The sequence below is a fragment of the Coregonus lavaretus genome, assembly GCF_964263955.1.
Source record: "Coregonus lavaretus genome assembly, chromosome: 12".
In the NCBI taxonomy this organism is placed as follows: Eukaryota; Metazoa; Chordata; class Actinopteri; order Salmoniformes; family Salmonidae; genus Coregonus; species Coregonus lavaretus.
This window is the reverse complement of record NC_139999.1, coordinates 20280653-20304962: the sequence shown is the minus strand read 5'-3', so window position 1 is coordinate 20304962 and position 24310 is coordinate 20280653. Positions and strand designations below refer to the sequence as shown.

General features: G+C 43.8%; 1 protein-coding gene across 1 annotated transcript; it reads left to right on the top strand.

Annotated features, from left to right (window-relative positions):
* Positions 1–8037: 8037 nt before the first annotated feature.
* LOC311138005 (bone morphogenetic protein 7-like) lies at positions 8038–24137 on the top strand (the record flags this gene model as incomplete). The annotated part of the gene is made up of 7 exons (XM_084172651.1): positions 8038–8437; positions 19861–20050; positions 21964–22112; positions 22271–22477; positions 22664–22740; positions 22941–23051; positions 23315–24137. The coding sequence occupies 7 exons, from the start codon at positions 8038–8040 to the stop codon at positions 23462–23464; spliced, it is 1284 nt and encodes a 427-aa protein (XP_084028777.1). The 3' UTR covers positions 23465–24137.
* Positions 24138–24310: the final 173 nt, after the last annotated feature.

Here is a 24310-nt window from a genome sequence, read left to right as displayed (position 1 = left end):
GTAACATAGAATAACAACTCACTCTCAAGGTGCACATTTAAAGAGAAACTGAGGCGATAAACTTGCCCATTTCACATGTGAATCAAGGCTATGCCTATATGACCAAAAGGGAAATAATGTGCTTCAATTAACATTATAATGCAACATGTTTCCCACATACTGGCTCTTTTGCGGCGTTCACATGCAATCAGAGTTATCGCAAGCTCCTAGTTCCCAGTGGGAAATTTCACTTGAACGACCCTCCAAGTCTGAATTATTAGTGGGAAACTATGAGAAAATGTTGTTACCTCAGTTGCCGAGCTGTGACGTTTCACCCCTGATCTTTTACCTTTTCAACCAAAAGATGACAACAAATCAGTTTTTGACAATTACAACCTTATCAATATGGAGAATGTAGCTAGTTTGACATATGTCAATGTTAAGCAAGGTCGCTAACTTTATTATTAACAATGTTTGCTAGCTTATCAAGCTAACTAAAATCTAATTAGTTGAAGACTTCAAAGGCACATGAACACATTCACGTCGGACTTACGACTTCCCAGTTTCCCATTTCCCATGAGCACATGAAGCCACCCTTTGTCTTGAGGTATCACCCTCCTCAGCATACATGGCATGGATCAAGCAATGGTGTCACAACTTTCAATTACCTGCTTTGTTAGATGGCTTCATAAACTGACTGGCCCCAAAACATCACTGCTCTAGAGGAGATCTGCATGGAGGAATGGGCCAAAATACCAGCAACAGTGTGTGAAAACCTTGTGAAGACTTACAGAAAACGTTTGACCTGTGTCATTGCCAACAAAGGGTATATAACAAAGTATTGAGAAACTTTTGTTATTGACCAAATACTTATTTTCCACCATAATTTGCAAATAAATTCGTTAAAAATCCTACAATGTGATTTTCTGGATTTTTTTTTCTCATTTTGTCTGTCATAGTTGACGTATACCTATGATGAAAATTACAGGCCTCTCTCATCTTTTTAAGTGGGAGAACTTGCACAATTGGTGGCTGACTAAATACTTTTTTCCCCCACTGTATATTCTATCTTTATCTTTAACTCTGCATTGTTGGAAAAGGACCCGTAAGAAAACATTTCTCTGTTAGTCTACACCTGTTGTTTTACGAAGCATGTGACAAATAAAATGTGATTTGATTTGTAGTCAATTTCGTTCTGAACTTATCTGAGGTCACAGAGAGGCAGATAAACATATTGATTCTATCTTTAGCAGAGATATTCTGTGTCTAAAGTGACGCGGAAGGGCAAAACATTATGTAACGACGCACTTAACTGTTCTACGAGTGGTCTGAGGCAGTCGGTAAATAGCAAGGTTTTGAAGTGCAACTTTAGTAATGATGGTTTTGGGAAACAGCGTGGAGATTTAATGATGCTCCTATGAAGGTTTTTACGATAAACTTAGCCTTAATTAAGATGCTTTTGGGAAACCGGGCCCTGGTCCATGCGCATGCGTCGGATCTGCATATTCGCTATGAGCTACATGTGCGCTCATCCCTAATGGTGAATTATCAATTGAATAACTAGAATATTCAAGGAGCCGTGTTTTAAGTTTTATTCGCCAAATGTTAATTGTTGTAAATCAACCAATTCATTTGAATAGTCTATTGTCTAGTTTACTCTCGTAGGGAGTGCATTGCAAAAACCTATACAAGATTACAAAGTTGAACTTTTATTTGAAATCAAATTGTATTTGTCACATGCGCCGAATACAACAGGTGTAGACCTTACAGTGAAATGCTTACAAGCCCTTAACCGACAATGCAGTTTTAAGAAAAATAAGTGTTGAGTAAAAAATTGATAACTAAAAAATAATTAAAGAGCAGCAGTAAAATAACAGTAGCGAGGCTATATACAGGGGGTACCGGTACAGAGTCAATGTGCGGGGGCACAGGTTAGTCGAGGTAATTGAGGTAATATGTACAGTACCATTGAACATTTTGGACACATCTACTCATTCAAGGGTTTGTCTTTATTTTTACGATTTTCTACATTGTAGAATAATAGTGAAGACATCAAAACTATGAAATTACACATATAGAATCATGTAGTAACCAAAAACGTGTTAAATAAATCAAAATATATTTTAGATTCTTCAAAGTAACCACCCTTTGCCTTGATGACAGCTTTGCACACTCTTGGCATTCTCTCAACCAGCTTCATGAGGTAGTCACCTGGAATGCATTTCAATTAACAGGTGTGCCTTGTTAAATGTTAATTTATGGAATTTATTTCCTTCTTAATGCGTTTGAGCCAACCAGTTGTGTTGTGACAGGGTAGGGGGTTATACAGAAGATATCCCTATTTAACTCTACCCACATGTACATATTACCTCAACTACCTCAACTAGCCGGTGCCCCCGCACATTGACTCTGCAACGGTACCCCCCTGTATATATAGCCTCCCTACTGTCACTTTATTTTACTTCTGCTCTTTTTTTTCTCAACACTTTTTTTGTTGTTGTTTTATTTTTGCTTTTTTTGTTTAAAATAAATGCACTGTTGGTTAAGGGCTGTAAGTAAGCATTTCACTGTAATGTCTGCACCTGTTGTATTCGGCGCATGTGACCAATAAAATTTGATTTGATTTGATTTGATTTATTTGGTAGAAGACCAAGTCCATATTATGGCAAGAACAGCTCAAATAAGCAAAGAGAAAGGACAGTCCATCATTACTTGAAGACATGAAGGTCAGTCATTATGGAAAATTTCAAGAACTTTGAAAGTTTCTTCAAGAGCAGTCGCAAAAACCATCAAGCGCTATGATGAAACTGGCTCCCATGAGGACCGCCACAGGAAAGGAAGACCCAGAGTTACCTCTGCTGCAGAGGATAAATTCATTAGAGTTACCAGCCTCAAAAATCGGCAATTAACTGTGCCTCAGATTGCAGCCCAAATAAATGCTTCGCAGAGTTCAAGTAACAGACACATCTAAACATCAACTGTTCAGAGAAGACTGCATGATTCAGGCCTTCATGGTTGAATTGCTGCAAAGAAACCACTACTAAAGGACACCAATGAGAAGAAGAGACTTGCTTGGGCCAAGAAGCACGAGCAATGGACGAGCGGTGGAAATCTGTCCTTTGGTCTGATGAGTCCACATTTGAGATTTCTGGCTCCAACCGCTGTGTCTTTGTGAAATGCAGAGTAGGTGAACGGATCATCTCCACATGTGTGGTTTCCACCGTGAAGCATGGAGGAGGAGGTGTGATGGTGTGGGGGTGCTTTGCTGGAGACACTGTCTGTGATTTATTTAGAATTCAAGGCACACTTAAACAGCATGGCTACCACAGCATTCTGCAGCGAGACGCCATCCCATCTGGTTTGCGCTTAGTGGGACTATCATTTGTTTTTCAACAGGACAATGACCCAAAACACACCTCCAGGCTGTGTAAGGGCTATTTGACCAAGGATAGTGATGGAGTGCTGCATCAGATGACCTGGCCTCCACAATCACCCGACCTCAACCCAATTGAGATGGTTTGGGATGAGTTGATCCGGAGAGTGAAGGAAAAGCAGCTAACAAGTGCTCAGCATATGTGGGAACTCCTTCAAGACTGTTGGAAAAGCATTCTTCATGAAGCTGGTTGAGAGAATGCCAAGAGTGTGCAAAGCTGTCATCAAGGCAAAGGGTGGCTATTTGAAGAATCTAAAATCTAAAATATATTTTGATTTGCTTAACACTTTGTTGGTTACTACATGATTGCAAATGTGTTATTTCATAGTTTTTATGTCTTCACTATTATTCTACAATGTAGAAAATGGTTTTAGAAAATAAAGAAAAACCCTTGAATGAGTAGGTGTCCAAACTTTTGACTGGTACTGTACATGTAGTTAGAGTTAAAGTGACTATGCATAGATAATAAACAGAGAGTAAAAGAGGGGGTGGGTGGGGTGGGGGGACAATGCAAATAGCCTGGGTAGTCATTTGATTAGCTGTTCAGGAGTCTTACGGCTTGGGGGTAGAAGCTGTTAAGAAGCCTTTTGGACCTAGACATGGCACTCCGGTACTGCTTGCTGTGAAGTAGCAGAGAGAACAGTCTATGACTAGAGTGGCTGGAGTCTTTGACAATTTTTAGGGCCTTCCTTTGACACCGCCTGGTATAGAGGTCCTGGATGGCAGGAAGCTTGGCACCGGTGATGTACTGGGCTGTACGTGCTACCCTCTGTAGTGCCTTGCGGTCGGAGGCTGAGCAGTTGCCATACCAGGGGTGATGCAACCAGTCAGGATGCTCTCGATGGTGCAGCTATATAACTTTTTGAGGATCTGAGGACTCATGCCAAATATTTTCTGTCTCCTGAGGGGGAATAGACTTTGTCATGCCCTCTTCACGATTGTCTTGGTGTGTTTGGACCATGATAGTTTGTTGGTGATGTGGACACCTGACCTTTTTTTGAGCATATACAACTTTTTTATTAGGTCATTGTTGAGGAGGAAAGAAAGCTACTACTGTAGTCTAGGTTCACATGCCCAAGTACCACATTGATTCACAAGAGGGCAGCATGTGGCTGTGTATGTAACACAGATTCCATGAGTAGAATGCTGCAGATGCTGGAGTAAGAGTTTAGGGAATTTTGTTGTTCTCAACAGCTATAAAATATAAAACTTCCACAGCATCCTCTTCCCCAACATAAAGTGGTTGAATTATAACCCCAATGAAAACATCTCGATGTGTGATAGTTAGAACCCACTGGGCACAGACGTCAATTCAACGTCTATTTCACGTTAGTTCAACGTAATTTCATTGAAATTACGTGGAAACAGCATTTGATTGAACCAGTGTGTGGCCAGTGGGAAGTTGTTTTGTAATTATAACTCAGAAACTATTGGCTTGCAAGCAATGATACCCAATGAGAAGTTTTGTTTGTCATAGGGCAAGATATGAGGTTGGCAATGGGAAAACCATATTTTCCTTTAGATTAATCCAGTTTTGTGACTAAGGGATTATTTCCAACCCGAATCCATGAGACACAACTTCTGACTGGGACATGATTTTGACTGAGGCAGCTGGATGTGGGTAACAACTGGCTTTGTTCTTGGCATGAGGTCTCTCCACATACACTACACACGTACCTTTGCATAGTTATTTTTGCTATTTTGGGTGTGAAAGTATGTGCATGTGCATGTTACTTGAATAGAACTTCATTAGAGTAACACAATTTTTATAGCAGGGAGGTTATTTCAGTTTAGTGGCTCAAGGACTACAAATGAGGGTATTTCTTTCTCCGCTGAGGATTTTCAGAAGTTACGTACAGGCCCACTACATTCAAATCGATCTGCAGTCCCATCTATTAAAAACCTGAACAATAGAAAAAGGCTGTGTGTGTATGTGTTTGTGTGAATGGGTGTGTGAGTGTGGGTGTCTGTAGAACTATGTGCGTGCATTGTCGGTTGGGGTAATGCCATAGGTTCTCGGCCCCTCCCCACCCCCCTCCCACACACACAACCCCTGGCTGTGGGGTACTTCGCACCTTGTCCTGTTATTCAGTGGCAACATTAGCACCTCCCTTGTCATGTGTCTCCACAGTGCTGCTGTTGATCACTCACACACAGCAAGGGTGGACCCTGACTCATTGTTAAGGTTCAAAGGTGTCTACTGGCGTGAACGACGGATTAGGGGATTATCCCCCATTTACCTTTTGATTGACTACAGGGGAGTAATGGGAACACTCATGTGACAATGAGTAATGCAGAACGGGGCTGCTCAAGGCCCTAGAACAATACTATTGGAATTTGTGACTTATTGATGTCATAGGCTGAAAAGCATGCTCTTCAGACTGCTATTGTTGGAGGGATCTAAACTTTTCAGAGGGGTATTGAAGGAAAAAGAGATGTTGGTGGTCAGATCCCCATTTAACCGTAAAAAAAAAAAAGGATTTGTCACATGCGCCGAATATAACAGGTGTAGTAGACTGTACAGTGAAATGCTTACTTATAAGCCCTTAACCAACAATGCAGAGTAAGAAAATATTTACTAAATAAACTAAAGTAAAAAAAAGAAGTAACACTATTAATTAACAATAACGAGGCTATATACAGGGGGAACCGGTACCGAGTAAATGTACGGGTTAGTCAAGGTAATTGAGGTAATATGTACATATAGGTAGGGGTAAAGTGACTATGCATAGATAATAAACAGCGAGTAGCAGAGCAGCGTATAAAAGGGGATCAGTGTTTAGTCCACTGTAGTGTTTGAGATGGTTTTGAGCTCAGGAGCAGAGCAGTAGGGAATCCTGGGATGGCCCCACAACAGGGGGGATGCCACTGGATGCCAGGCCTGAGGCCTCTTGCAGTAAAGGGAAAGGGGGGCACAGACCCAGCAGGAGTCAATGTGGTGCCAAGAAGTCATCAACCATCCCTAACTGTCACATTACATTTAGTCATTTAGCAGACGCTCTTATCCAGAGCGACTTACAGTTAGTGAGTGCATACATATTTTTTTTTTCATACTGGCCCCCCGTGGGAATCGAACCCACAACCCTGGCGTTGCAAACGCCATGCTCTACCAACTGACTCCTGAGTGGCGCAGTGGTCTAAGGCACTGCATCGCAGTGCTAACTGTGCCACTAGAGATCCTGGTTCGAATCCAGGCTCTGTCGCAGCCGGCCGCGACCGGGAGACTCATGGGCGGCGCACAATTGGCCCAGCGTCGTCCAGGGTAGGGGAGGGAATGGCCGGCAGGGATGTAGCTCAGTTGATAGAGCATGGCGTTTGCAACGCCAGGGTTGTGGGTTCATTTCCCACGGGGGGCCAGTATAAAAAAATATGTATTCACTAACTGTAAGTCGCTCTGGATAAGAGCGTCTGCTAAATGACTAAAATGTAAAAATGTAAACTGAGCTACATCCCTGCTGGCCATTCCCTCCCCTACCCTGGACGACGCTGGGCCAATTGTGCGCCGCCCCATGGGTCTCCCGGTCACGGCCAGCTACGACAGAGCCTGGATACGAACCAGGATCTCTAGTGGCACAGCTAGCACTGCGATGCAGTGCCTTAGACCACTGAGCCACTCAGGAGATATGCTTCACTTGCTTTTCAAAATTATGCTGGAGTGGAATCTTTGACTCTGGATAGACCTATTGGAAACAGGTGCTTTCAGCTATTGTAACTTTTACTTATATTTGTGTCATTTTGTGTGTGTGGGTGTGTGTGAGTGCATAGGTGTGTGTGCCTGTGTGTTTATGCAGACCCTTACAAAAAAAGTTTGCATGTTTTGAAACTGCAGTTAAAGCGCAGTAACTGCAGTCGACTGTGGTATTTTGGATGCAGTAATTGCAGAATAACTGCAGTTATACTGCACTGTAACTGCAGTTACACTGCAAAATTACTGTAGTAAAAAAAACAGTTATTTTGGAAGCAGTATTTGCAATATACTGCAGTTAGACTGCACTCTAACTGCAGTTATAATGCACTCTGACTGCAATCGTTTTTCGAAGGGGAGCTATAAGACAATGTAAATATTGTCTATATGAAAGGCTTAAATTAGATAAACCTGTGGTGATAATGATACACTGCTTGCACACCAGCCTGCAAGTTTACCAGGTGCACAATTTAGCAAACGACTGACTTCTTGTCTTAGTTAGGCGACTAGTCATAATTCCACCAGTTTATCAACGGTTGCACGTGTTATAATCATGTCCAAACAAAGGTTTGATAGGACAATAAAGGTTTTAAACGGTTATCGCGGGTAACTTTGTCCCCAACCATTATATTAGCAAGATAGAGGTGCAAAAATGTCGTCGTCTGCCGCCGCCGCCATAGGGAAATCCCATGCCAAAGCCCACCGACCCCTCCCCTCAAATACTGCAACTCAGTAAAGTCCGGTGGCAAGAGGGGGGGCTTGCCTGACATTGCGGTGCGCACCAAAGCTGATGATGCTTGGCTGATGTTTGATTCAGCTTTTAAGGTAGGCAATCAGGGTCGAAGCTCGCTCTCCAATGCATGTGGACTTGGGACAGTCATTTTAGATAGCATTTCTCAATCTTTGTATCAATCAATTAAATACACGCATTCATTTGAAAATGGTGACTTTATTGCATCGACGTGCGTCGGCGCTGCTGCTTGCGTGGGGTTATTGTATTTTGGCTGAGACAACTTTTTCTAACATCACTCTGGATAACGAGGTACACTCCAGCTTCATCCAGCGCCGTCTGAGGAGCCAGGAGCGCCGGGAGATGCAGCGGGAAATCCTCTCCATCCTGGGGCTGCCCCACCGGCCCCGACCGCACATCTACACCAAACAAAACGCAGCCCCGATGTTCATGCTGGATTTGTACAACGCTATTTCCACCGACAGACAACAGCCCGCAGGCTTTTCATATTATAAACCCGTCTTCACGACCCAGGGGCCCCGGATGGTGACCCAGCAAGACAGCATTTTCCTCAATGACGCGGATATGGTGATGAGCTTTGTCAATCTTGGTACGTCCTCCCTATCACCCTATCCAGAGACGTATCCATTAATTTCGATGTATATTACTTGATAAGTTATTGTTTAGCCTACATGATATAAAACAGCTCAAGCGATTGCTCACTTTATTTTTAAAAGCTAAACGTTTTTTATTTCACCTTTGCGCAAGCGATGACGCAGTCTTGACAGAAGCGCTCTTATCTTACAATACCTTCTTTAAATCGTTTTTTACTCAACACATCTCACATGAACATGACCTAAACACAAAAATTAAACAGCTGTTTGTTTAGGTTTACTCTGATTCATCTGACACTGCACTGTAATGCTAATACACTCCTTATGCTTACTTTGACTCATTCAGTGTCTCAATGTCTCATACACTTAGAAAAAAGGGTTCTCTGGCCGTCCCCATAGGATAACCATTTTTGGTTCCTGGTAGAACCCTCTGTGGAAAGGGTTTTACATGGAACCCAAAAGGTTCTACCTGTAACCAAACTACTATGGGGACAGCCAAATAACCAAATGCCTTCTACTCAGTGGAAAACCGTTTTCCATTTTAACAACACTTCCTACCATGGTTGTCTCCTGAGTGGCGCAGTGGTCTAAGGCACTGCATCGCAGTGCTAGCTGTGCCACTAGAGATCCTGGTTCGAATCCAGGCTCTGTCGTAGCTGGCCGTGACCGGGAGACCCATGGGGCGGCGCGCAATTGGCCCAGCGTCGTCCAGGGTAGGGGAGGGAATAGCCTGCAGGGATATAGCTCAGTTGATAGAGCATGGCGTTTGCAACGCCAGGGTTGGGGGTATGAAAAAAAAATAATGTAAGTCGCTCTGGATAAGAGCGTCTGCTAAATGACGTAAATGTAAATGTAAATGATGGTTTCTCTTTGGACCTCTCTGGTCTGTAGGACTTTTAAATAAAAATAATAATATATATTTCACCTTTATTTAACCAGGTAAGCCAGTTGAGAACAAGTTCTCATTTACAACTGGCCAAGATAAAGCAAAGCAGTGCGATAAAAACAACAACACAGAGTTACATATGGGGTAAAACAAAACATAAAGCCAAAAATACAACAGAAAATATATATACAGTGTGTGCAAATGTAGCAAGTTATGGAGGTAAGGCAATAAATAGGCCATGGTACAACATAATTACAATCAGTATTAACACTGGAATGATAGATGTGCAAGAGATGATGTGCAAATAGAGATATTGGGGTGCAAATGAGCAAAATAAATAACACATGGGGATGAGGTAGTTGGGTGGGATAATTACAGATGGGCTGTGTACAGGTGCAGTGATCGGTAAGGTGCTCTGACAACTGATGCTTAAAGTTAGTGAGGGAGATAAGTCTCCAGCTTCAGAGATTTTTGCAGTTCGTTCCAGTCATGGCGGCCAAAGGAGGTGTTGGCTTTGGGGATGACCAGTGAGATATACCTGCTGGAGCACATACTACGGGTGGGTGTTGCTATGGTGACCAATGAGCTAAAATAAGGCGGGGATTTGCCTAGCAGTGATTTATAGATGGCCTGGAGCCAGTGGGTTTGGCGACTAATATGTAGTGAGGACCAGCCAACAAGAGCGTACAGGTCACAGTGGTGGGTAGTATATGGTGCTTTGGTGACAAAACGGATGGCACTGTGATAGACTACATCCAATTTGCTGAGTAGAGTGTTGGAGGCTATTTTGTAAATGACATCGCCGAAGTCAAGGATCGGTAGGAAAGTCAGTTTTACGAGGGCATGTTTGGCAGCATGAGTGAAGGAGGCTTTGTTGCGAAATAGGAAGCCGATTCTGGATTTAACTTTGGATTGGAGATGCTTAGTGTGAGTCTGGAAGGAGAGTTTATAGTCTAACCAGACACCTAGGTATTTGTAGTTGTCCACATACTCTAGGTCAGAACCGTCGAGAGTAGTGATTCTAGTCGGGTGGGCGGGTGCCAGCAGTGTTCGATTGAAGAGCATGCATTTAGTTTTACTTATGTTTAAGAGCAGTTGGAGGCTACGGAAGGAGTGTTGTATGGCATTGAAGCTCGTTTGGAGGTTTGTTAACACAGTATCCAATGAAGGGCCAGATGTATACAAAACGTTGTCTGCGTAGAGGTGGATCTGAGAATCACCAGTAGCAAGAGCGACATCATTGAGATACACAGAGAAAAGAGTCGGCCCAAGAATTGAACCCTGTGGCACCCCCATAGAGACTGCCATAGGTCCAGACAACAGGCCCTCCGATTTGACACATGGAACTCTATCTGAGAAGTAGTTGGTGAACCAGGCGAGGCAGTCATTTGAGAAACCAAGGCTATTTAGTCTGCCAATAAGAATGCGGTGGTTGACAGAGTCGAAAGCCTTGGCCAGGTCAATGAAGACGGCTGCACAGTACTGTCTATTATCGATCGTGGTTATAATATCGTTTAGGACCTTGAGCGTGGCTGAGGTGCACCCATGACCAGCTCGGAAACCGGATTGCATAGCGGAGAAGGTATGGTGTGATTCGAAATGGTCGGTGATCTGTTTGTTAACTTGGCTTTCAAAAACTTTCGAAGGGCAGGATGGATATAGGTCTGTAACAGTTTGGATCTAGAGTGTCACCCCCTTTGAAGAGGGGGATGACCGCGGCAGCTTTCCAATCTCTGGGGATCTCAGACGTTACGAAAGAGAGGTTGAACAGGATAGTAATAGGGGTTGCGACAATTCCGGCGGCTAATTTTAGAAAGAAAGGGTCCAGATTGTCTAGCCCAGATGATTTGTAGGGGTCCAGATTTTGCAGCTCTTTCAGAACATCAGCTGTCTGAATTTGTGTGAAGGAGAAGCGGGGGGGGGGGGGGCATGGGCAAGTTACAGCGGAGGGTGCAGAGCTGGTGGCCGGGGTAGTGGTAGCCAGGTGGAAAGCATGGCCAGCCGTAGCAAAATGCTTGTTGAAATTCTCGATTATTGTAGATTTATCGGTGGTGATAGTGTTTCCTAGCCTCAGTGCAGTGGGCAGCTGGGAGGAGGTGCTCTTATTCTCCATGGACTACTGACCAGGAGAGCAGAGGTCAGGCAAGGTGAAGGGTGGTTGTGTTTTATTGCTCAGACAGAGCACTGCTGAGGATCCAGTGATGCTCCCGTTAGGAGTCAGTCTCTCTGGCGTAACCTTGCCTTAAATCACAGGAGTTGACTGTAGAAAGCAGGCTTACTCCCAGTTTACCTGTTGGCATAAGTATTAAAGGGTGAAAGCTTTCTTCAATGCCTTTTTGTTGTTTGAAGGCACTTTGCAGAAATAGCTGTACTGTTGAACCGAGTGCATTAGCTAAGTTTTTGTGTGGTGAGTGAGGTTCCATTTGTGTGCAGCTTCTAAATGTGGAGGCTTTAAGGTAACGTTCACTTTAGATAGGACTGTTCAGCATTCTGAGTTGTAAATGTTATGACTACATGGCTGTATCTGATTTCACCTGAATCCCTTCAATGCTCTGGGAGACCGGCTTTAGCAAGGCTTTGTTTAGCATGATTTGTACAGGCATTTCAGTACCCTGGGGAGGGCAGGACAAATTAACAGGGAGATAAAGACTCAGGTACTGCATCTAAACTGGCTGTGTGTGTGGGCGTAAACCAGGGGGGGGGGGGGGGGGGGGAGGAGTAGGGGGGGGGCTTCCTTGGACATTATTATGTTTATAAAAACCCAAATCCTGCTTTTGTTTCCTTTGGAAATCTCACCACGGGTCTGATATCACTATGGTGAAACAGCAGACAGTGTGGTGCCTGTGGCTCCCATCCGGATGGGGCTTTTCATCCAAAGTCAACCCATTCCCCTTCGTTGTCCTGCCTCGAGGCTTACAGGAGGGATACAGGTTGGGCTTCATGGCTTATTGTGTGTGTAAGGATCTCAATTTATCATCAGGAATAGATTTGGCACTTTTAACCTTCTATTCCCATTCATGTGTCTGTGTGAGTATGTATGTTTTATTTTTAATCCCAGCCCCCGTCCCCGCAGGAGGCCTTTTGCCTTTTGGTAGGCCATCATTGTAAATAAGAATTTGTTCTTAACTGACTTGCCTAGTTAAATAAAGGTTAAAAGTATGTGAGGCAGGGTGGAGTGACCGGGATAGAGAGAAGGGGAAGAAGTAAGTGCAGAGAAAAGAGAAAGAATGAGGATACAGGGTCCCCATTCCTCTCATGAACCCATGGCCCCTCTCTTCGTTTGATTGACAGTCTGTTTCCAGCTGTGGGTTCCACCATTTTGTAAAGAGCCAGTCCCGGTGGTCCCTGGAGTGATAGCTTAAAGGCAAACTGGATTAAGGCATTTCCCCTCGATAGACCACAGCTTCCAGTGAGGGAAAGGGAGCTACTCTACCCCCTCTCTCAATGTGCAGGTATTTAGGTGGCCAATGTTGACACATCTCAGAAATGATGGAATCAGTTCAGTTTTATTAGTCTTGCTTCCTTCATTTCCTAAACAAATTAATGGTGGGAAAAGCTTTTGGCTTCATATGCCCTGTTCTTGTGGGATGGTAGACAGAGATTTTTTCTTCTTCCCCTAAGTGAATTTAATCCATTGAAATGAAACTGCTGTATGGTATCCTTTTTTACTCATTTGTTTTGTGTATAAATATATACAATTTCCCCATATGCGCACACACACATACTGCACACACCCACATATACTTTTATTTTTATTTTCTTTGTTTATTATTACTACTTTTTTTAGGGGGTAGATCAGCTTTAATATTGCAGATAGATTGTAACTTCCATCAATGTAATTGTCTGCATCACTTCCAATCCCCCATATATATATATATATATATATATATATATATATATATATATATATACAGTGGGGGAAAAAGTATTTAGTCAGCCACCAATTGTGCAAGTTCTCCCACTTAAAAAGATGAGAGAGGCCTGTAATTTTCATCATAGGTACAAGTCAACTATGACAGACAAATTGAGATTTTTTTCTCTCCAGAAAATCACATTGTAGGATTTTTAATGAATTTATTTGCAAATTATGGTGGAAAATAAGTATTTGGTCACCTACAAACAAGCAAGATTTCTGGCTCTCACAGACCTGTAACTTCTTCTTTAAGAGGCTCCTCTGTCCTCCACTCGTTACCTGTATTAATGGCACCTGTTTGAACTTGTTATCAGTATAAAAGACACCTGTCCACAACCTCAAACAGTCACACTCCAAACTCCACTATGGCCAAGACCAAAGAGCTGTCAAAGGACACCAGAAACAAAATTGTAGACCTGCACCAGGCTGGGAAGACTGAATCTGCAATAGGTAAGCAGCTTGGTTTGAATAAATCAACTGTGGGAGCAATTATTAGGAAATGGAAGACATAATCTCCCTCGATCTGGGGCTCCACGCAAGATCTCACCCCGTGGGGTCAAAATGATCACAAGAACGGTGAGCAAAAATCCCAGAACCACACGGGGGGACCTAGTAAATGACCTGCAGAGAGCTGGGACCAAAGTAACAAAGCCTACCATCAGTAACACACTACGCCGCCAGGGACTCAAATCCTGCAGTGCCAGACGTGTCCCCCTGCTTAAGCCAGTACATGTCCAGGCCCGTCTGAAGTTTGCTAGAGTGCATTTGGATGATCCAGAAGAGGATTGGGAGAATGTCATATGGTCAGATGAAACCAAAATATAACTTTTTGGTAAAATCTCAACTCGTTGTGTTTGGAGGACAAAGAATGCTGAGTTGCATCCAAAGAACACCATACCTACTGTGAAGCATGGGGGTGGAAACATCATGCTTTGGGGCTGTTTTTCTGCAAAGGGACCAGGACGACTGATCTGTGTAAAGGAAAGAATGAATGGGGCCATGTATCGTGAGATTTTGAGTGAAAACCTCCTTCCATCAGCAAGGGCATTGAAGATGAAACGTGGCTGGGTCTTTCAGCATGACAATGATCCCAAACACACCGCCCGGGCAACGAAGGAGTGGCTTCGTAAGAAGCATTTCAAGGTCCTGGAGTGGCCAAGCCAGTCTCCAGATTTTTCAACCCCATAGAAAATCTTTGGAGGGAGTTGAAAGTCCGTGTTGCCCAGCGACAGCCCCAAAACATCACTACTCTAGAGGAGATCTGCATGGAGGAATGGGCCAAAATACCAGCAACAGTGTGTGAAAACCTTGTGAAGACTTACAGAAAACGTTTGACCTGTGTCATTGCCAACAAAGGGTATATAACAAAGTATTGAGAAACGTTTGTTATTGACCAAATACTTATTTTCCACCATAATTTGCAAATACATTCATAAAAAATCCTACACTGTGATTTTCTGGATTTTTTTCTCTCATTTTGTCTGTCATAGTTGACGTGTACCTATGATGAAAATTACAGGCCTCTCTCATCTTTTTAAGTGGGAGAACTTGCACAATTGGTGGCTGAATAAATACTTTTCCCCCCCACTGAATATATATATACAGTGGAGAGAACAAGTATTTGATACACTGCCGATATTGCAGGTTTTCCTACTTACAAAGCATGTAGAGGTCTGTAATTTTTATCATAGGTACACTTCAACTGTGAGAGACGGAATCTAAAACCAAAAATCCAGAAAATCACATTGTATGATTTTTAAGTAATTCATTTGCATTTTATTGCATAACATAAGTATTTGATCACCTACCAACCAGTAAGAACTCCGGCTCTCACAGACCTGTTAGTTTTTCTTTAAGAAGCCCTCCTGTTCTCCACTCATTACCTGTATTAACTGCACCTGTTTGAACTCGTTACCTGTATAAAAGACACCTGTCCACACACTCAATCAAACAGACTCCAACCTCTCCACAATGGCAAAGACCAGAGAGCTGTGTAAGGACATCAGGGATACAATTGTAGACCTGCACAAGGCAGGGATGGGCTACAGGACAATAGGCAAGCAGCTTGGTGAGAAGGCAACAACTGTTGGCGCAATTATTAGAAAATGGAAGAAGTTCAAGATGACGGTCAATCACCCTCGGTCTGGGGCTCCATGCAAGATCTCACCTCGTGGGGCATCAATGATCATGAGGAAGGTGAGGGATCAGTCCAGAACTACACGGCAGGACCTGGTCAATGACCTGAAGAGAGCTGGGACCACAGTCTCAAAGAAAACCATTAGTAACACACTATGCCGTCATGGATTAAAATCCTGCAGCGCACGCAAGGTCCCCCTGCTCAAGCCAGCGCATGTCCAGGCCCGTCTGAAGTTTGCCAATGACCATCTGGATGATCCAGAGGAGGAATGGGAGAAGGTCATGTGGTCTGATGAGACAAAAATAGAGCTTTTTGGTCTAAACTACACTCGAAGTGTTTGGAGGAAGAAGAAGGATGAGTACAACCCCAAGAACACCATCCCAACCGTGTAGCATGGAGGTGGAAACATCATTCTTTGGGGATGCTTTTCTGCAAAGGGGACAGGACGACTGCACCATATTGAGAGGAGGATGGATGGGGCCATGTATCGCGAGATCTTGGCCAACAACCTCCTTCCCTCAGTAAGAGCATTGAAGATGGGTCGTGGCTGGGTCTTCCAGCATGACAACGACCCGAAACACACAGCCAGGGCAACTAAGGAGTGGCTCCGTAAGAAGCATCTCAAGGTCCTGGAGTGGCCTAGCCAGTCTCCAGACCTGAACCCAATAGAACATCTTTGGAGGGAGCTGAAAGTCCGTATTGCCCAGCGACAGCCCCGAAACCTGAAGGATCTGGAGGTCTGTATGGAGGAGTGGGCCAAAATCCCTGCTGCAGTGTGTGCAAACCTGGTCAAGACCTACAGGAAACGTATGATCTCTGTAATTGCAAACAAAGGTTTCTGTACCAAATATTAAGTTCTGCTTTTCTGATGTATCAAATACTTATGTCATGCAATAAAATGCAAATTAATTACTTAAAAATCATACAATGTGATTTTCTGGATTTTTGTTTTAGATTCCGTCTCTCACAGTTGAAGTGTACCTATGATAAAAATTACAGACCTCTACATGCTTTGTAAGTAGGAAAACCTGCAAAATCGGCAGTGTATCAAATACTTGTTCTCCCCACTGTATATATACGTACATTTACATCATTTAGCAGACGCTCTTATCCAGAGCGACTTACAAATTGGTGCATTCAACTTATGATAGCCAGTGGGACAACCACCTTTTTTTTCTCATTTTTTTTATGGGGGTGGAGGAAGAAGGATTACTTTATACTATTCCAGGTATTCCTTAAAGAGGTAGGGTTTCAAGTGTCTCCGGAAGGTGGTTAGTGACTCCGCTGTCCTGGTGTCGTGGGTGAGCTTGTTCCACCATTGGGGTGCCAGAGCAGCGAATAGCTTTGACTGGGCTGAGCGGGAACTGTGCTTTGTAGAGGTAGGGGAGCTAGCAGGCCAGAGGTGGATGAACGTAGTGCCCTCGTTTGGGTGTAGGGTCTGATCAGAGCCTGAAGGTAAGGAGGTGCCGTTCCCCTCACAGCTCCGTAGGCAAGCACCATGGTCTTGTAGTAGATGCAAGCCTCAACTGGAAGCCAGTGGAGTGTGCGGAGGAGCGGGGTGACATGAGAGAACTTGGGAAGGTTGAACACCAGACGGGCTACAGCGTTCTGGATAAGTTGTAGGGGTTTAATGGCATAGGCAGGGAGCCCAGCCAACAGCGAGTTGCAGTAATCCAGATAGAGATGACAAGTGCCTGGATTAGGACCTGTGCCGCTTTCTGTGTAAGGTAGGGTCGTACTCTGCAAATGTTGTAGAGCATGAACCTGCAGGATTGGGTCACCGCTTTGATGTTAGCGGAGAACGACAGGGTGTTGTCCAGGGTCACGCCAAGGTTCTTTGCACTCTGGGAGGAGGACACAATGGAGTTGTCAATCGTGATGGCGAGATCATGGAGCGGGCAGTCCTTCCCCGGGAGGAAGAGCAGCTCTGTCTTGCCGAGGTTCAGCTTGAGGTGGTGAGCCGACATCCACACTGATATGTCTGCCAGACATGCAGAGATGCGATTCACCACCTGGTTATCAGAAGGGGGAAAGGAGAAAATTAATTGTGTGTCGTCTGCGTAGCAATGATAGGAGAGACATACATACATATAAATACATACATATATATATATATATATATATATACATATCCTAGACTCAGGACTGTTAGAATCCTCAACCACCATCCAGTCTGTCCACTATCAATATGTACAGTATTCATTTCATGTCCATGACTATGCAGCACATCTGACTATACAGCTGCAGTTTGACCTCACACATCTGTAGCTTGCCTGCACATCTGTGTCGTTATAATAGAGTTATAGCCATACTGAGTGCAGAGCTCAGGTCTGACTTTACACTGCTGTAGCATTCTGACTATAGCCTGACTGCATGGTTCCTGGTTGGACGTAGTTGACCTGCATTCCTGCACTGCTAGTGCTTCTTGTTGGGACTCTGCCATAGGCAGACACAGATGTCTCTGGGATGTTCTTGCTTCCATGAGAACACACCTGCAGCATTTGGGAATAGGAGACAGGCTTATCGGTCATCTGTCACGTTGCTCCATGTGAAATGAAGAAGATGGTGCTGTATGGTCAAAGTTTGCCTTGTAACAGTTTTGTGAACCCAACAGGCTAAATTGAAAGCTGACTGTCACAGTAATCTGATTTGGGGGGAAATAAGCGGCTCATACTAAAAATTGTTTTCTTTTAAAGATTGTTTTCTTTTTTCCAAAGAGGCGGTTTCAACTGAAATGCCAAGGTGTAAGGTTTGTTTAACAAAGCCTGTTTTAGTGAATAAAACAATCTGATCCCAGAAATAGGGTCTTGGAACATAAGTCACTGAATGTTGTCATACTTCAATATAGACATTTGTAATGGAGCCTAAGACAGGGTAGTTGGAGAGGTTAATGTAGAATGTGCCTTTAGGCAGCTAATAAAAAATAACATGTTTTAATGTCACATACACCACCGGATAGGTGCAGTGAAATGGGTTGTTTTAGACATCTGATTTAAGCAAGTGTTTTTCATTAGGCATTTTCATTGTGTTCCAGCTTACTTTATTTTATACCAAGTAGATATTCTAGGTTTTAGTTTTGCCTCTGATGTAGGATATTCATAAACTTCACCCATATCTTTTGATTGGCAGCTGAAAATTATAAATTATAAATAAACAAACATAGGCTATCGATTGTGCCACGCCAGCGCCGTACGTTGAACCCTGTGTCATGAGCTAAGAAAAGTGTTGAAATGCCTCACAGAGAGAAGTTTGCATATCTGAGGGCTGATCTCTGGAGCTAATGGTCCCTAATGTAAACACACCAAGACCTTACGAGCAATTATTGCCTTCATAAAAACGCCCTGGTTTCTTTCCAACGTTTAACAAATGACTAGCAGGGTTCAGAATGCTCTTCTTTACAGTGTGTGTGTGGTTAAAAGTAGTTTTCTGGGCTTTAAGGCGTTGGGTGCATGTGTGCTGCATTACGTTTTGTGTGTGTATGTGTTATTCGGTCCTGAAACAATACCAAGGCACCAGTGAGACAGACGTATGATGTCATGGGGGCTGCTAGTGGGCAGGATGTGTTTAAGATGGGTAATCATCGCTCCACTCTGCACACCTCCAGTGTGGGAAGTCCCCCGTTGCTCCGGAGACTTCCACCAAGCTTTCCAAGGACAAACACATTGGGTAACGCTGTAAAAACACAGCGCTGGAAACCTCCAGGAAATCTTTGGCTCTGCCCCACCACCATTATTGTGGAAACTCTGAGAGTGGCTCAGCTGTTTCAGGGCAGGGTGGGACACCGTGGATCTCAGTGGTGGCCCTGCAAAAGGCTCATTTTAACTGTTTGGACTCCATTTTTACATCAGGCCTAGCCTACTCTCAGAAAACCCATTCACATAAATGCTCTATTATCATTCCCCCCCCCCCAGAGTATAGTACTTAATGTATAGTGGTTAAATGTATTCTCCTATAGTGAAGTGGATTATGGATAACATATTGAGGATTATGACATTTATGATCATAGTGTTTCTGCATAGTGTTGGCTGCTGTGGTTTTCCGGGCTGTGCTTTAACGGGGCTTTTCTTGTGGTCAGCACATGTGTGTAATTTAAACATGGAGCCAAATTGAGCCTTGAGTGTGGTTTCTCTTAACCCCCCCTCATGGAAGCAGGAGTTTCCTATTTTTGACACAGTGCTTCTGAGATGTGGGCGAAGCAATGTGAATCAGAAGACTTTGATTCAGCAACAGTTTTGGCAGAATTAAGCCACCACCTGGCTGCTGATCTGAGTGTATTCACAGCAGAGTGTATTGGTACACATACATCCCCACTGTTTCAAAAGACCAGGGGATATGGGGAGAAAAGGGATGTGCCTTTAACTCTCCAGGGTCAGTGTTAGTTGTGCAGCTCATAATGGGTGAGGTTAGCTGTTGGAAAAAGCTGATCCGGGATCAGTTGGTATGGGTAGTGAGTAACCCCTTTTCTCCCCCATCCTCTCTCTAGTTGAGCTGGATCAGGACGTCCTGTCTTCTCGGCACAACAGGGAATTCCGCTTTGACTTGTCCCGGATCCCAGAGGGAGAAGCTGTCTCCACTGCAGAGTTCAGAATCTACAAGGACTACATCAGAGAACACTATGAGAACGAGACCTTCCATGTGAGTGTGTACCAGGTGCTACAGGAGCTCCCTGACAGGTGACGCCTCTTCCATTCATCTTTGTGTGTGTGGCCTTATAAAACTGTAAACTACTCCCTAAAACTGCAGAGACCCACCTTGACCATATAGAACACCCTGTCAAACACCACCCTCACTCCCCACACCTCCATCATTCACTTAATCTCCCTTCTCTAATACCTAGCAACCCCCCCCCCCCCCCCCCCCCCTCCCTCCACCCAACCTCTCTCTTCTTGGCCACACTACACGTTTTGATTGTAGTGAACAATAGTTTGATTTGTCCACCTAGGAAAAACACCTCCTCCCTCCAACACACATACACACACACACAGCTTGTCCTGCTAGGTGACATCAGAGCCCAGTCATGTGTAGGCATGGCCTGTCCCACAGCGGTGACAGTGAGGCTATGTCGGTGCTAAGAACAACACCATTGTCATTCAGAGACACACATGCCTTCCATACAGACAACAAGGAGGCAAGACAAAGAGACAGTCTGAGTTGTGGGCCTGGGGGCCTGAAACTCAATCTGTAAATAAATCCATTGTCTGTGAGGTCTGCCCCAGAGCTGTGATATCTGCTTCAATCAGTCTGGGAATTTTCATCTGTGATAAAGATAGCTCTTTTAATAATGGCTATCGGTGGGGTTAGATCGACACTGCATGTCATCTCTTGTTTTGGATTTACTGTATCCTGGGTTCTCTCTGGGTGGCTAATCTCTACTGTCTCTGCTATTTATTGGAATACGTATCGGCTATCTAGATCAACTTTTATATACAGTTGAAGTCGGAAGTTTACATACACCTTAGCCAAATACATTTAAAATCAGTTTTTCACAATTCCTGACATTTAATACTAGCAAACATTCCTTGTCTTAGGTCAGTTAGGATCACCACTTTATTTTAAGAATGTGAAATGTCAGAATAACAGTAGAGAGAATGATTTATTTCAGCTTTTATTTCTTTCATCACATTCCCAGTGGGTCAGAAGTTTACATACACTCAATTAGTATTTGGTAGCATTGCCTTTAAATTGTTTAACTTGGGTCAAACGTTTCGGGTAGGCTTCCACAAGCTTCCCACAATAAGTTGGGTGAATTTTGGCCCATTCCTCCAGACAGAGCTGGTGTAACTGAGTCAGGTTTGAAGGCCTCCTTGCTCGCACACGCTTTTTCAGTTCTGCCCACAAATGTTCTATAAGATTGAGGTCAGGGCTTTGTGATGGCCACTCCAATACCTTGACATTGTTTTCCTTAAGCCATTTTGCCACAACGTTGGAAGTATGCTTGGGGTCATTGTCCATTTGGAAGACCCATTTGCGACCAAGCTTTAACTTCCTGACTGATGTCTTGAGATGTTGCTTCAATATATCCACATAATTTTCCTTCCTCATGATGCCATCTATTTTGTGAAGTGCACCAGTCCCTCCTGCAGCAAAGCACCCCCACAGCATGATGCTGCCACCTCCGTGCTTCACGGTTGGGATGGTGTTCTTCGGCTTGCAAGCCTTCTCCTTTTTCCTCCAAACATAACGATGGTCATTATGGCCAAACAGTTCTATTTTCACTGGAATTGTGATACAGTGAATTATAAGTTAAATAATCTCTCTGTAAACAATTGTTGGAAAAATTACTTGAGTCATGCACAAAGTAGATGTCCTAACCGACTTGCCAAAACTATAGTTTGTTAACAAGAAATGTGTGGAGTGGTTGAAAAACGAGTTTTAATGACTGCACTACATAGCAGCATCACAAACTGCCACTGAGGAGACTGGTTTGAAATTCAATGTGAAGTGTCAACGCTATACGTTTATCCAGATTTGAGGCAACTGATGTTAGAATTTAGAATAACACACTTCCTAGGTCTGTAACTCTTTGTTGTGTATCTGAGACTGTATGTGCTGTGTATCTAATGTTAGTAGTCAATCTGCCCCTCAGTGAGGAGGATCTGCTCCTGCTGGACACGCGGGTGGTGTGGGCTATAGAGGAAGGCTGGCTGGTGTTTGACATTACAGGCACCAGTAACCAGTGGGTGGTGAACCTGGACCAGAACCTGGGCCTGCTGCTGGCTCTGGAGAGCATGGACGGTGAGTCACTATCATAGAGTTATAAGAGTACTGTATGGCCGCTGGTCCAACAGAGATAGATCTCTAGGGCTGGTACACCAACCACATAACATTGAATTGAAAAATACCAATATGTACCCTGGACTGACATGTGCATGTCTTTCTGTCTCCCTCTACAGGCCAGAGTGTGAACCCCAGGCTAGTGGGGCTGGTGGGGGGCAGTGGGCCACAGGACAAGCAGCCCTTCATGGTGGCCTTCTTTAAGGCAACCGAGGTTCGCCTCCGCAGCATCCGCTCTGCCCACGGCCACAAGGGGCGCAACCCCAACCGCTCTAAAAACCCCAAGAATGCCCAGGACGCACTGAAGGTTGCTGAGGCTGCAGCAGGTACACAAATTACCCACTTGGAGGAGAATAAGTCAGTCAACATTTTATAAACTTGCAAACTTCATATTCAGTCTATGAATAATATTTAACAAGGAACACCTCTATTATACAGTGTTTAAGTGACAGTGATCACAGTTGATTGTGTTGATTAATCTGTATGTTGTTAATTTACCCCTTTGTCTTCAGAGAACCTCAGCACAGACCCGAAACAGGGCTGTAAGAAGCATGAGCTGTATGTCAGCTTCAGAGATCTGGGATGGCAGGTACAGTAATATGATGACTCCTATCACACAGGTCCTGATAGCTCTGTTCTGTACTGTAATGATCAGAGCACATCCTCCTCTTTCTCTATTCACCCACTTAGATATGAGTTTGACTTCAATAGATTCAATATGACATTATCTCCATCTCACATTTGTTGGATATTGTTATGAGTCATTTCTTTTTTCAATTGTCCCCTCAGGACTGGATCATTGCACCCGAGGGCTATGCAGCGTACTACTGCCAGGGCGAATGCGCCTTTCCCCTCAACTCCTACATGAACGCCACCAATCATGCCATTGTGCAGACTCTGGTAAGAATATTTATAGTTTTCATATTATCATATACATTTCTGAGGGGGTTGAATATGGCATTTTCTCAGGGTTTCACTGTAGGGTCTCTAACTTTAAATTGTACATTACTTTCAGAAAAAAAAAAAAAATCAAAACACTCTTTGATGTCCTGCATCCTGTAAAGAAAACGGCTAAAATATCAACGCACGTTTCCCCCCACTCTTGAATCTTTCTGATTGTGCATGATTTCCCTAATAACGGTGCTCTATTCTATCCCCCCCAGGTCCACTTCATAAACCCAGAGACAGTGCCCAAACCCTGCTGTGCCCCCACCCAGCTCCACGGCATCTCAGTCCTCTACTTTGACGACAGCTCCAATGTCATTCTGAAGAAGTACCGGAACATGGTGGTCAGAGCCTGCGGCTGTCACTGACCGCCATCAGACTTCCTCTTCTCAGGATACACTGGGGCTAGTGGAGGAAGATGAGGAAGAGGAGGAAATGGGGATTATGCAGGAAAACTCATTTATTGCCTGATCTATAGGGACCTGCTGCTTCAGGACTGGCAGGAAGACCAACTGCCTGTATTATTGGCTGCAAACTGACAAGTACTAGCAATATTGCCCTAGCAGTAGAGACATACTGCCCTAGCCCAACTGCAAAGAAGATCTTTGGCATCTGGATGGTCTCCACTACATGGTGCATTAAAGGTAGGGACAAGGCTGCTCGTCTAGAGACTGCAGAATAAGTCCCAGTCAGTACCATGGATGAATGAAACATCACAGACACTGAACTGTCATCCATTTATTTTTAAGCTAATTTTACTTAAGTGAACAAAGAAAGGAAAGTATTGATGAATACTAAAAGATAGCCCCCTGGACAGAGGCATGAGACTCAAATGAAATGCTAAAGATGCTCAAAAACGGAGCAAAATTGAGAATTGAGCAATTGCTTGTTTATCCATGAGTAGACATTTTAAGATGTGTCTTTGAACAAGATAAATCATGTTTGGACTTGAGTTCTGCTGTGTGCACTCAGCGCCTCTGTGTAAAACGATTGCTGAATACATTTTTTGCATCTGATAGCATTAAACGGTCTCTAAAAACGTGTTTACTTTGACATGTTTCTTTTTTTACAGCATAGTTAATTTTTTCAACAAACAGCTGGGTCTACTTAGATTTTGATGAGAACAAAATGGCTGTCTGTTTCTCCTTTGAACAGCATGTAGGTGATGGTGTATTTTGCGGAGCGGAGGTCAGGTGTAAGACATCTGGCTGTCT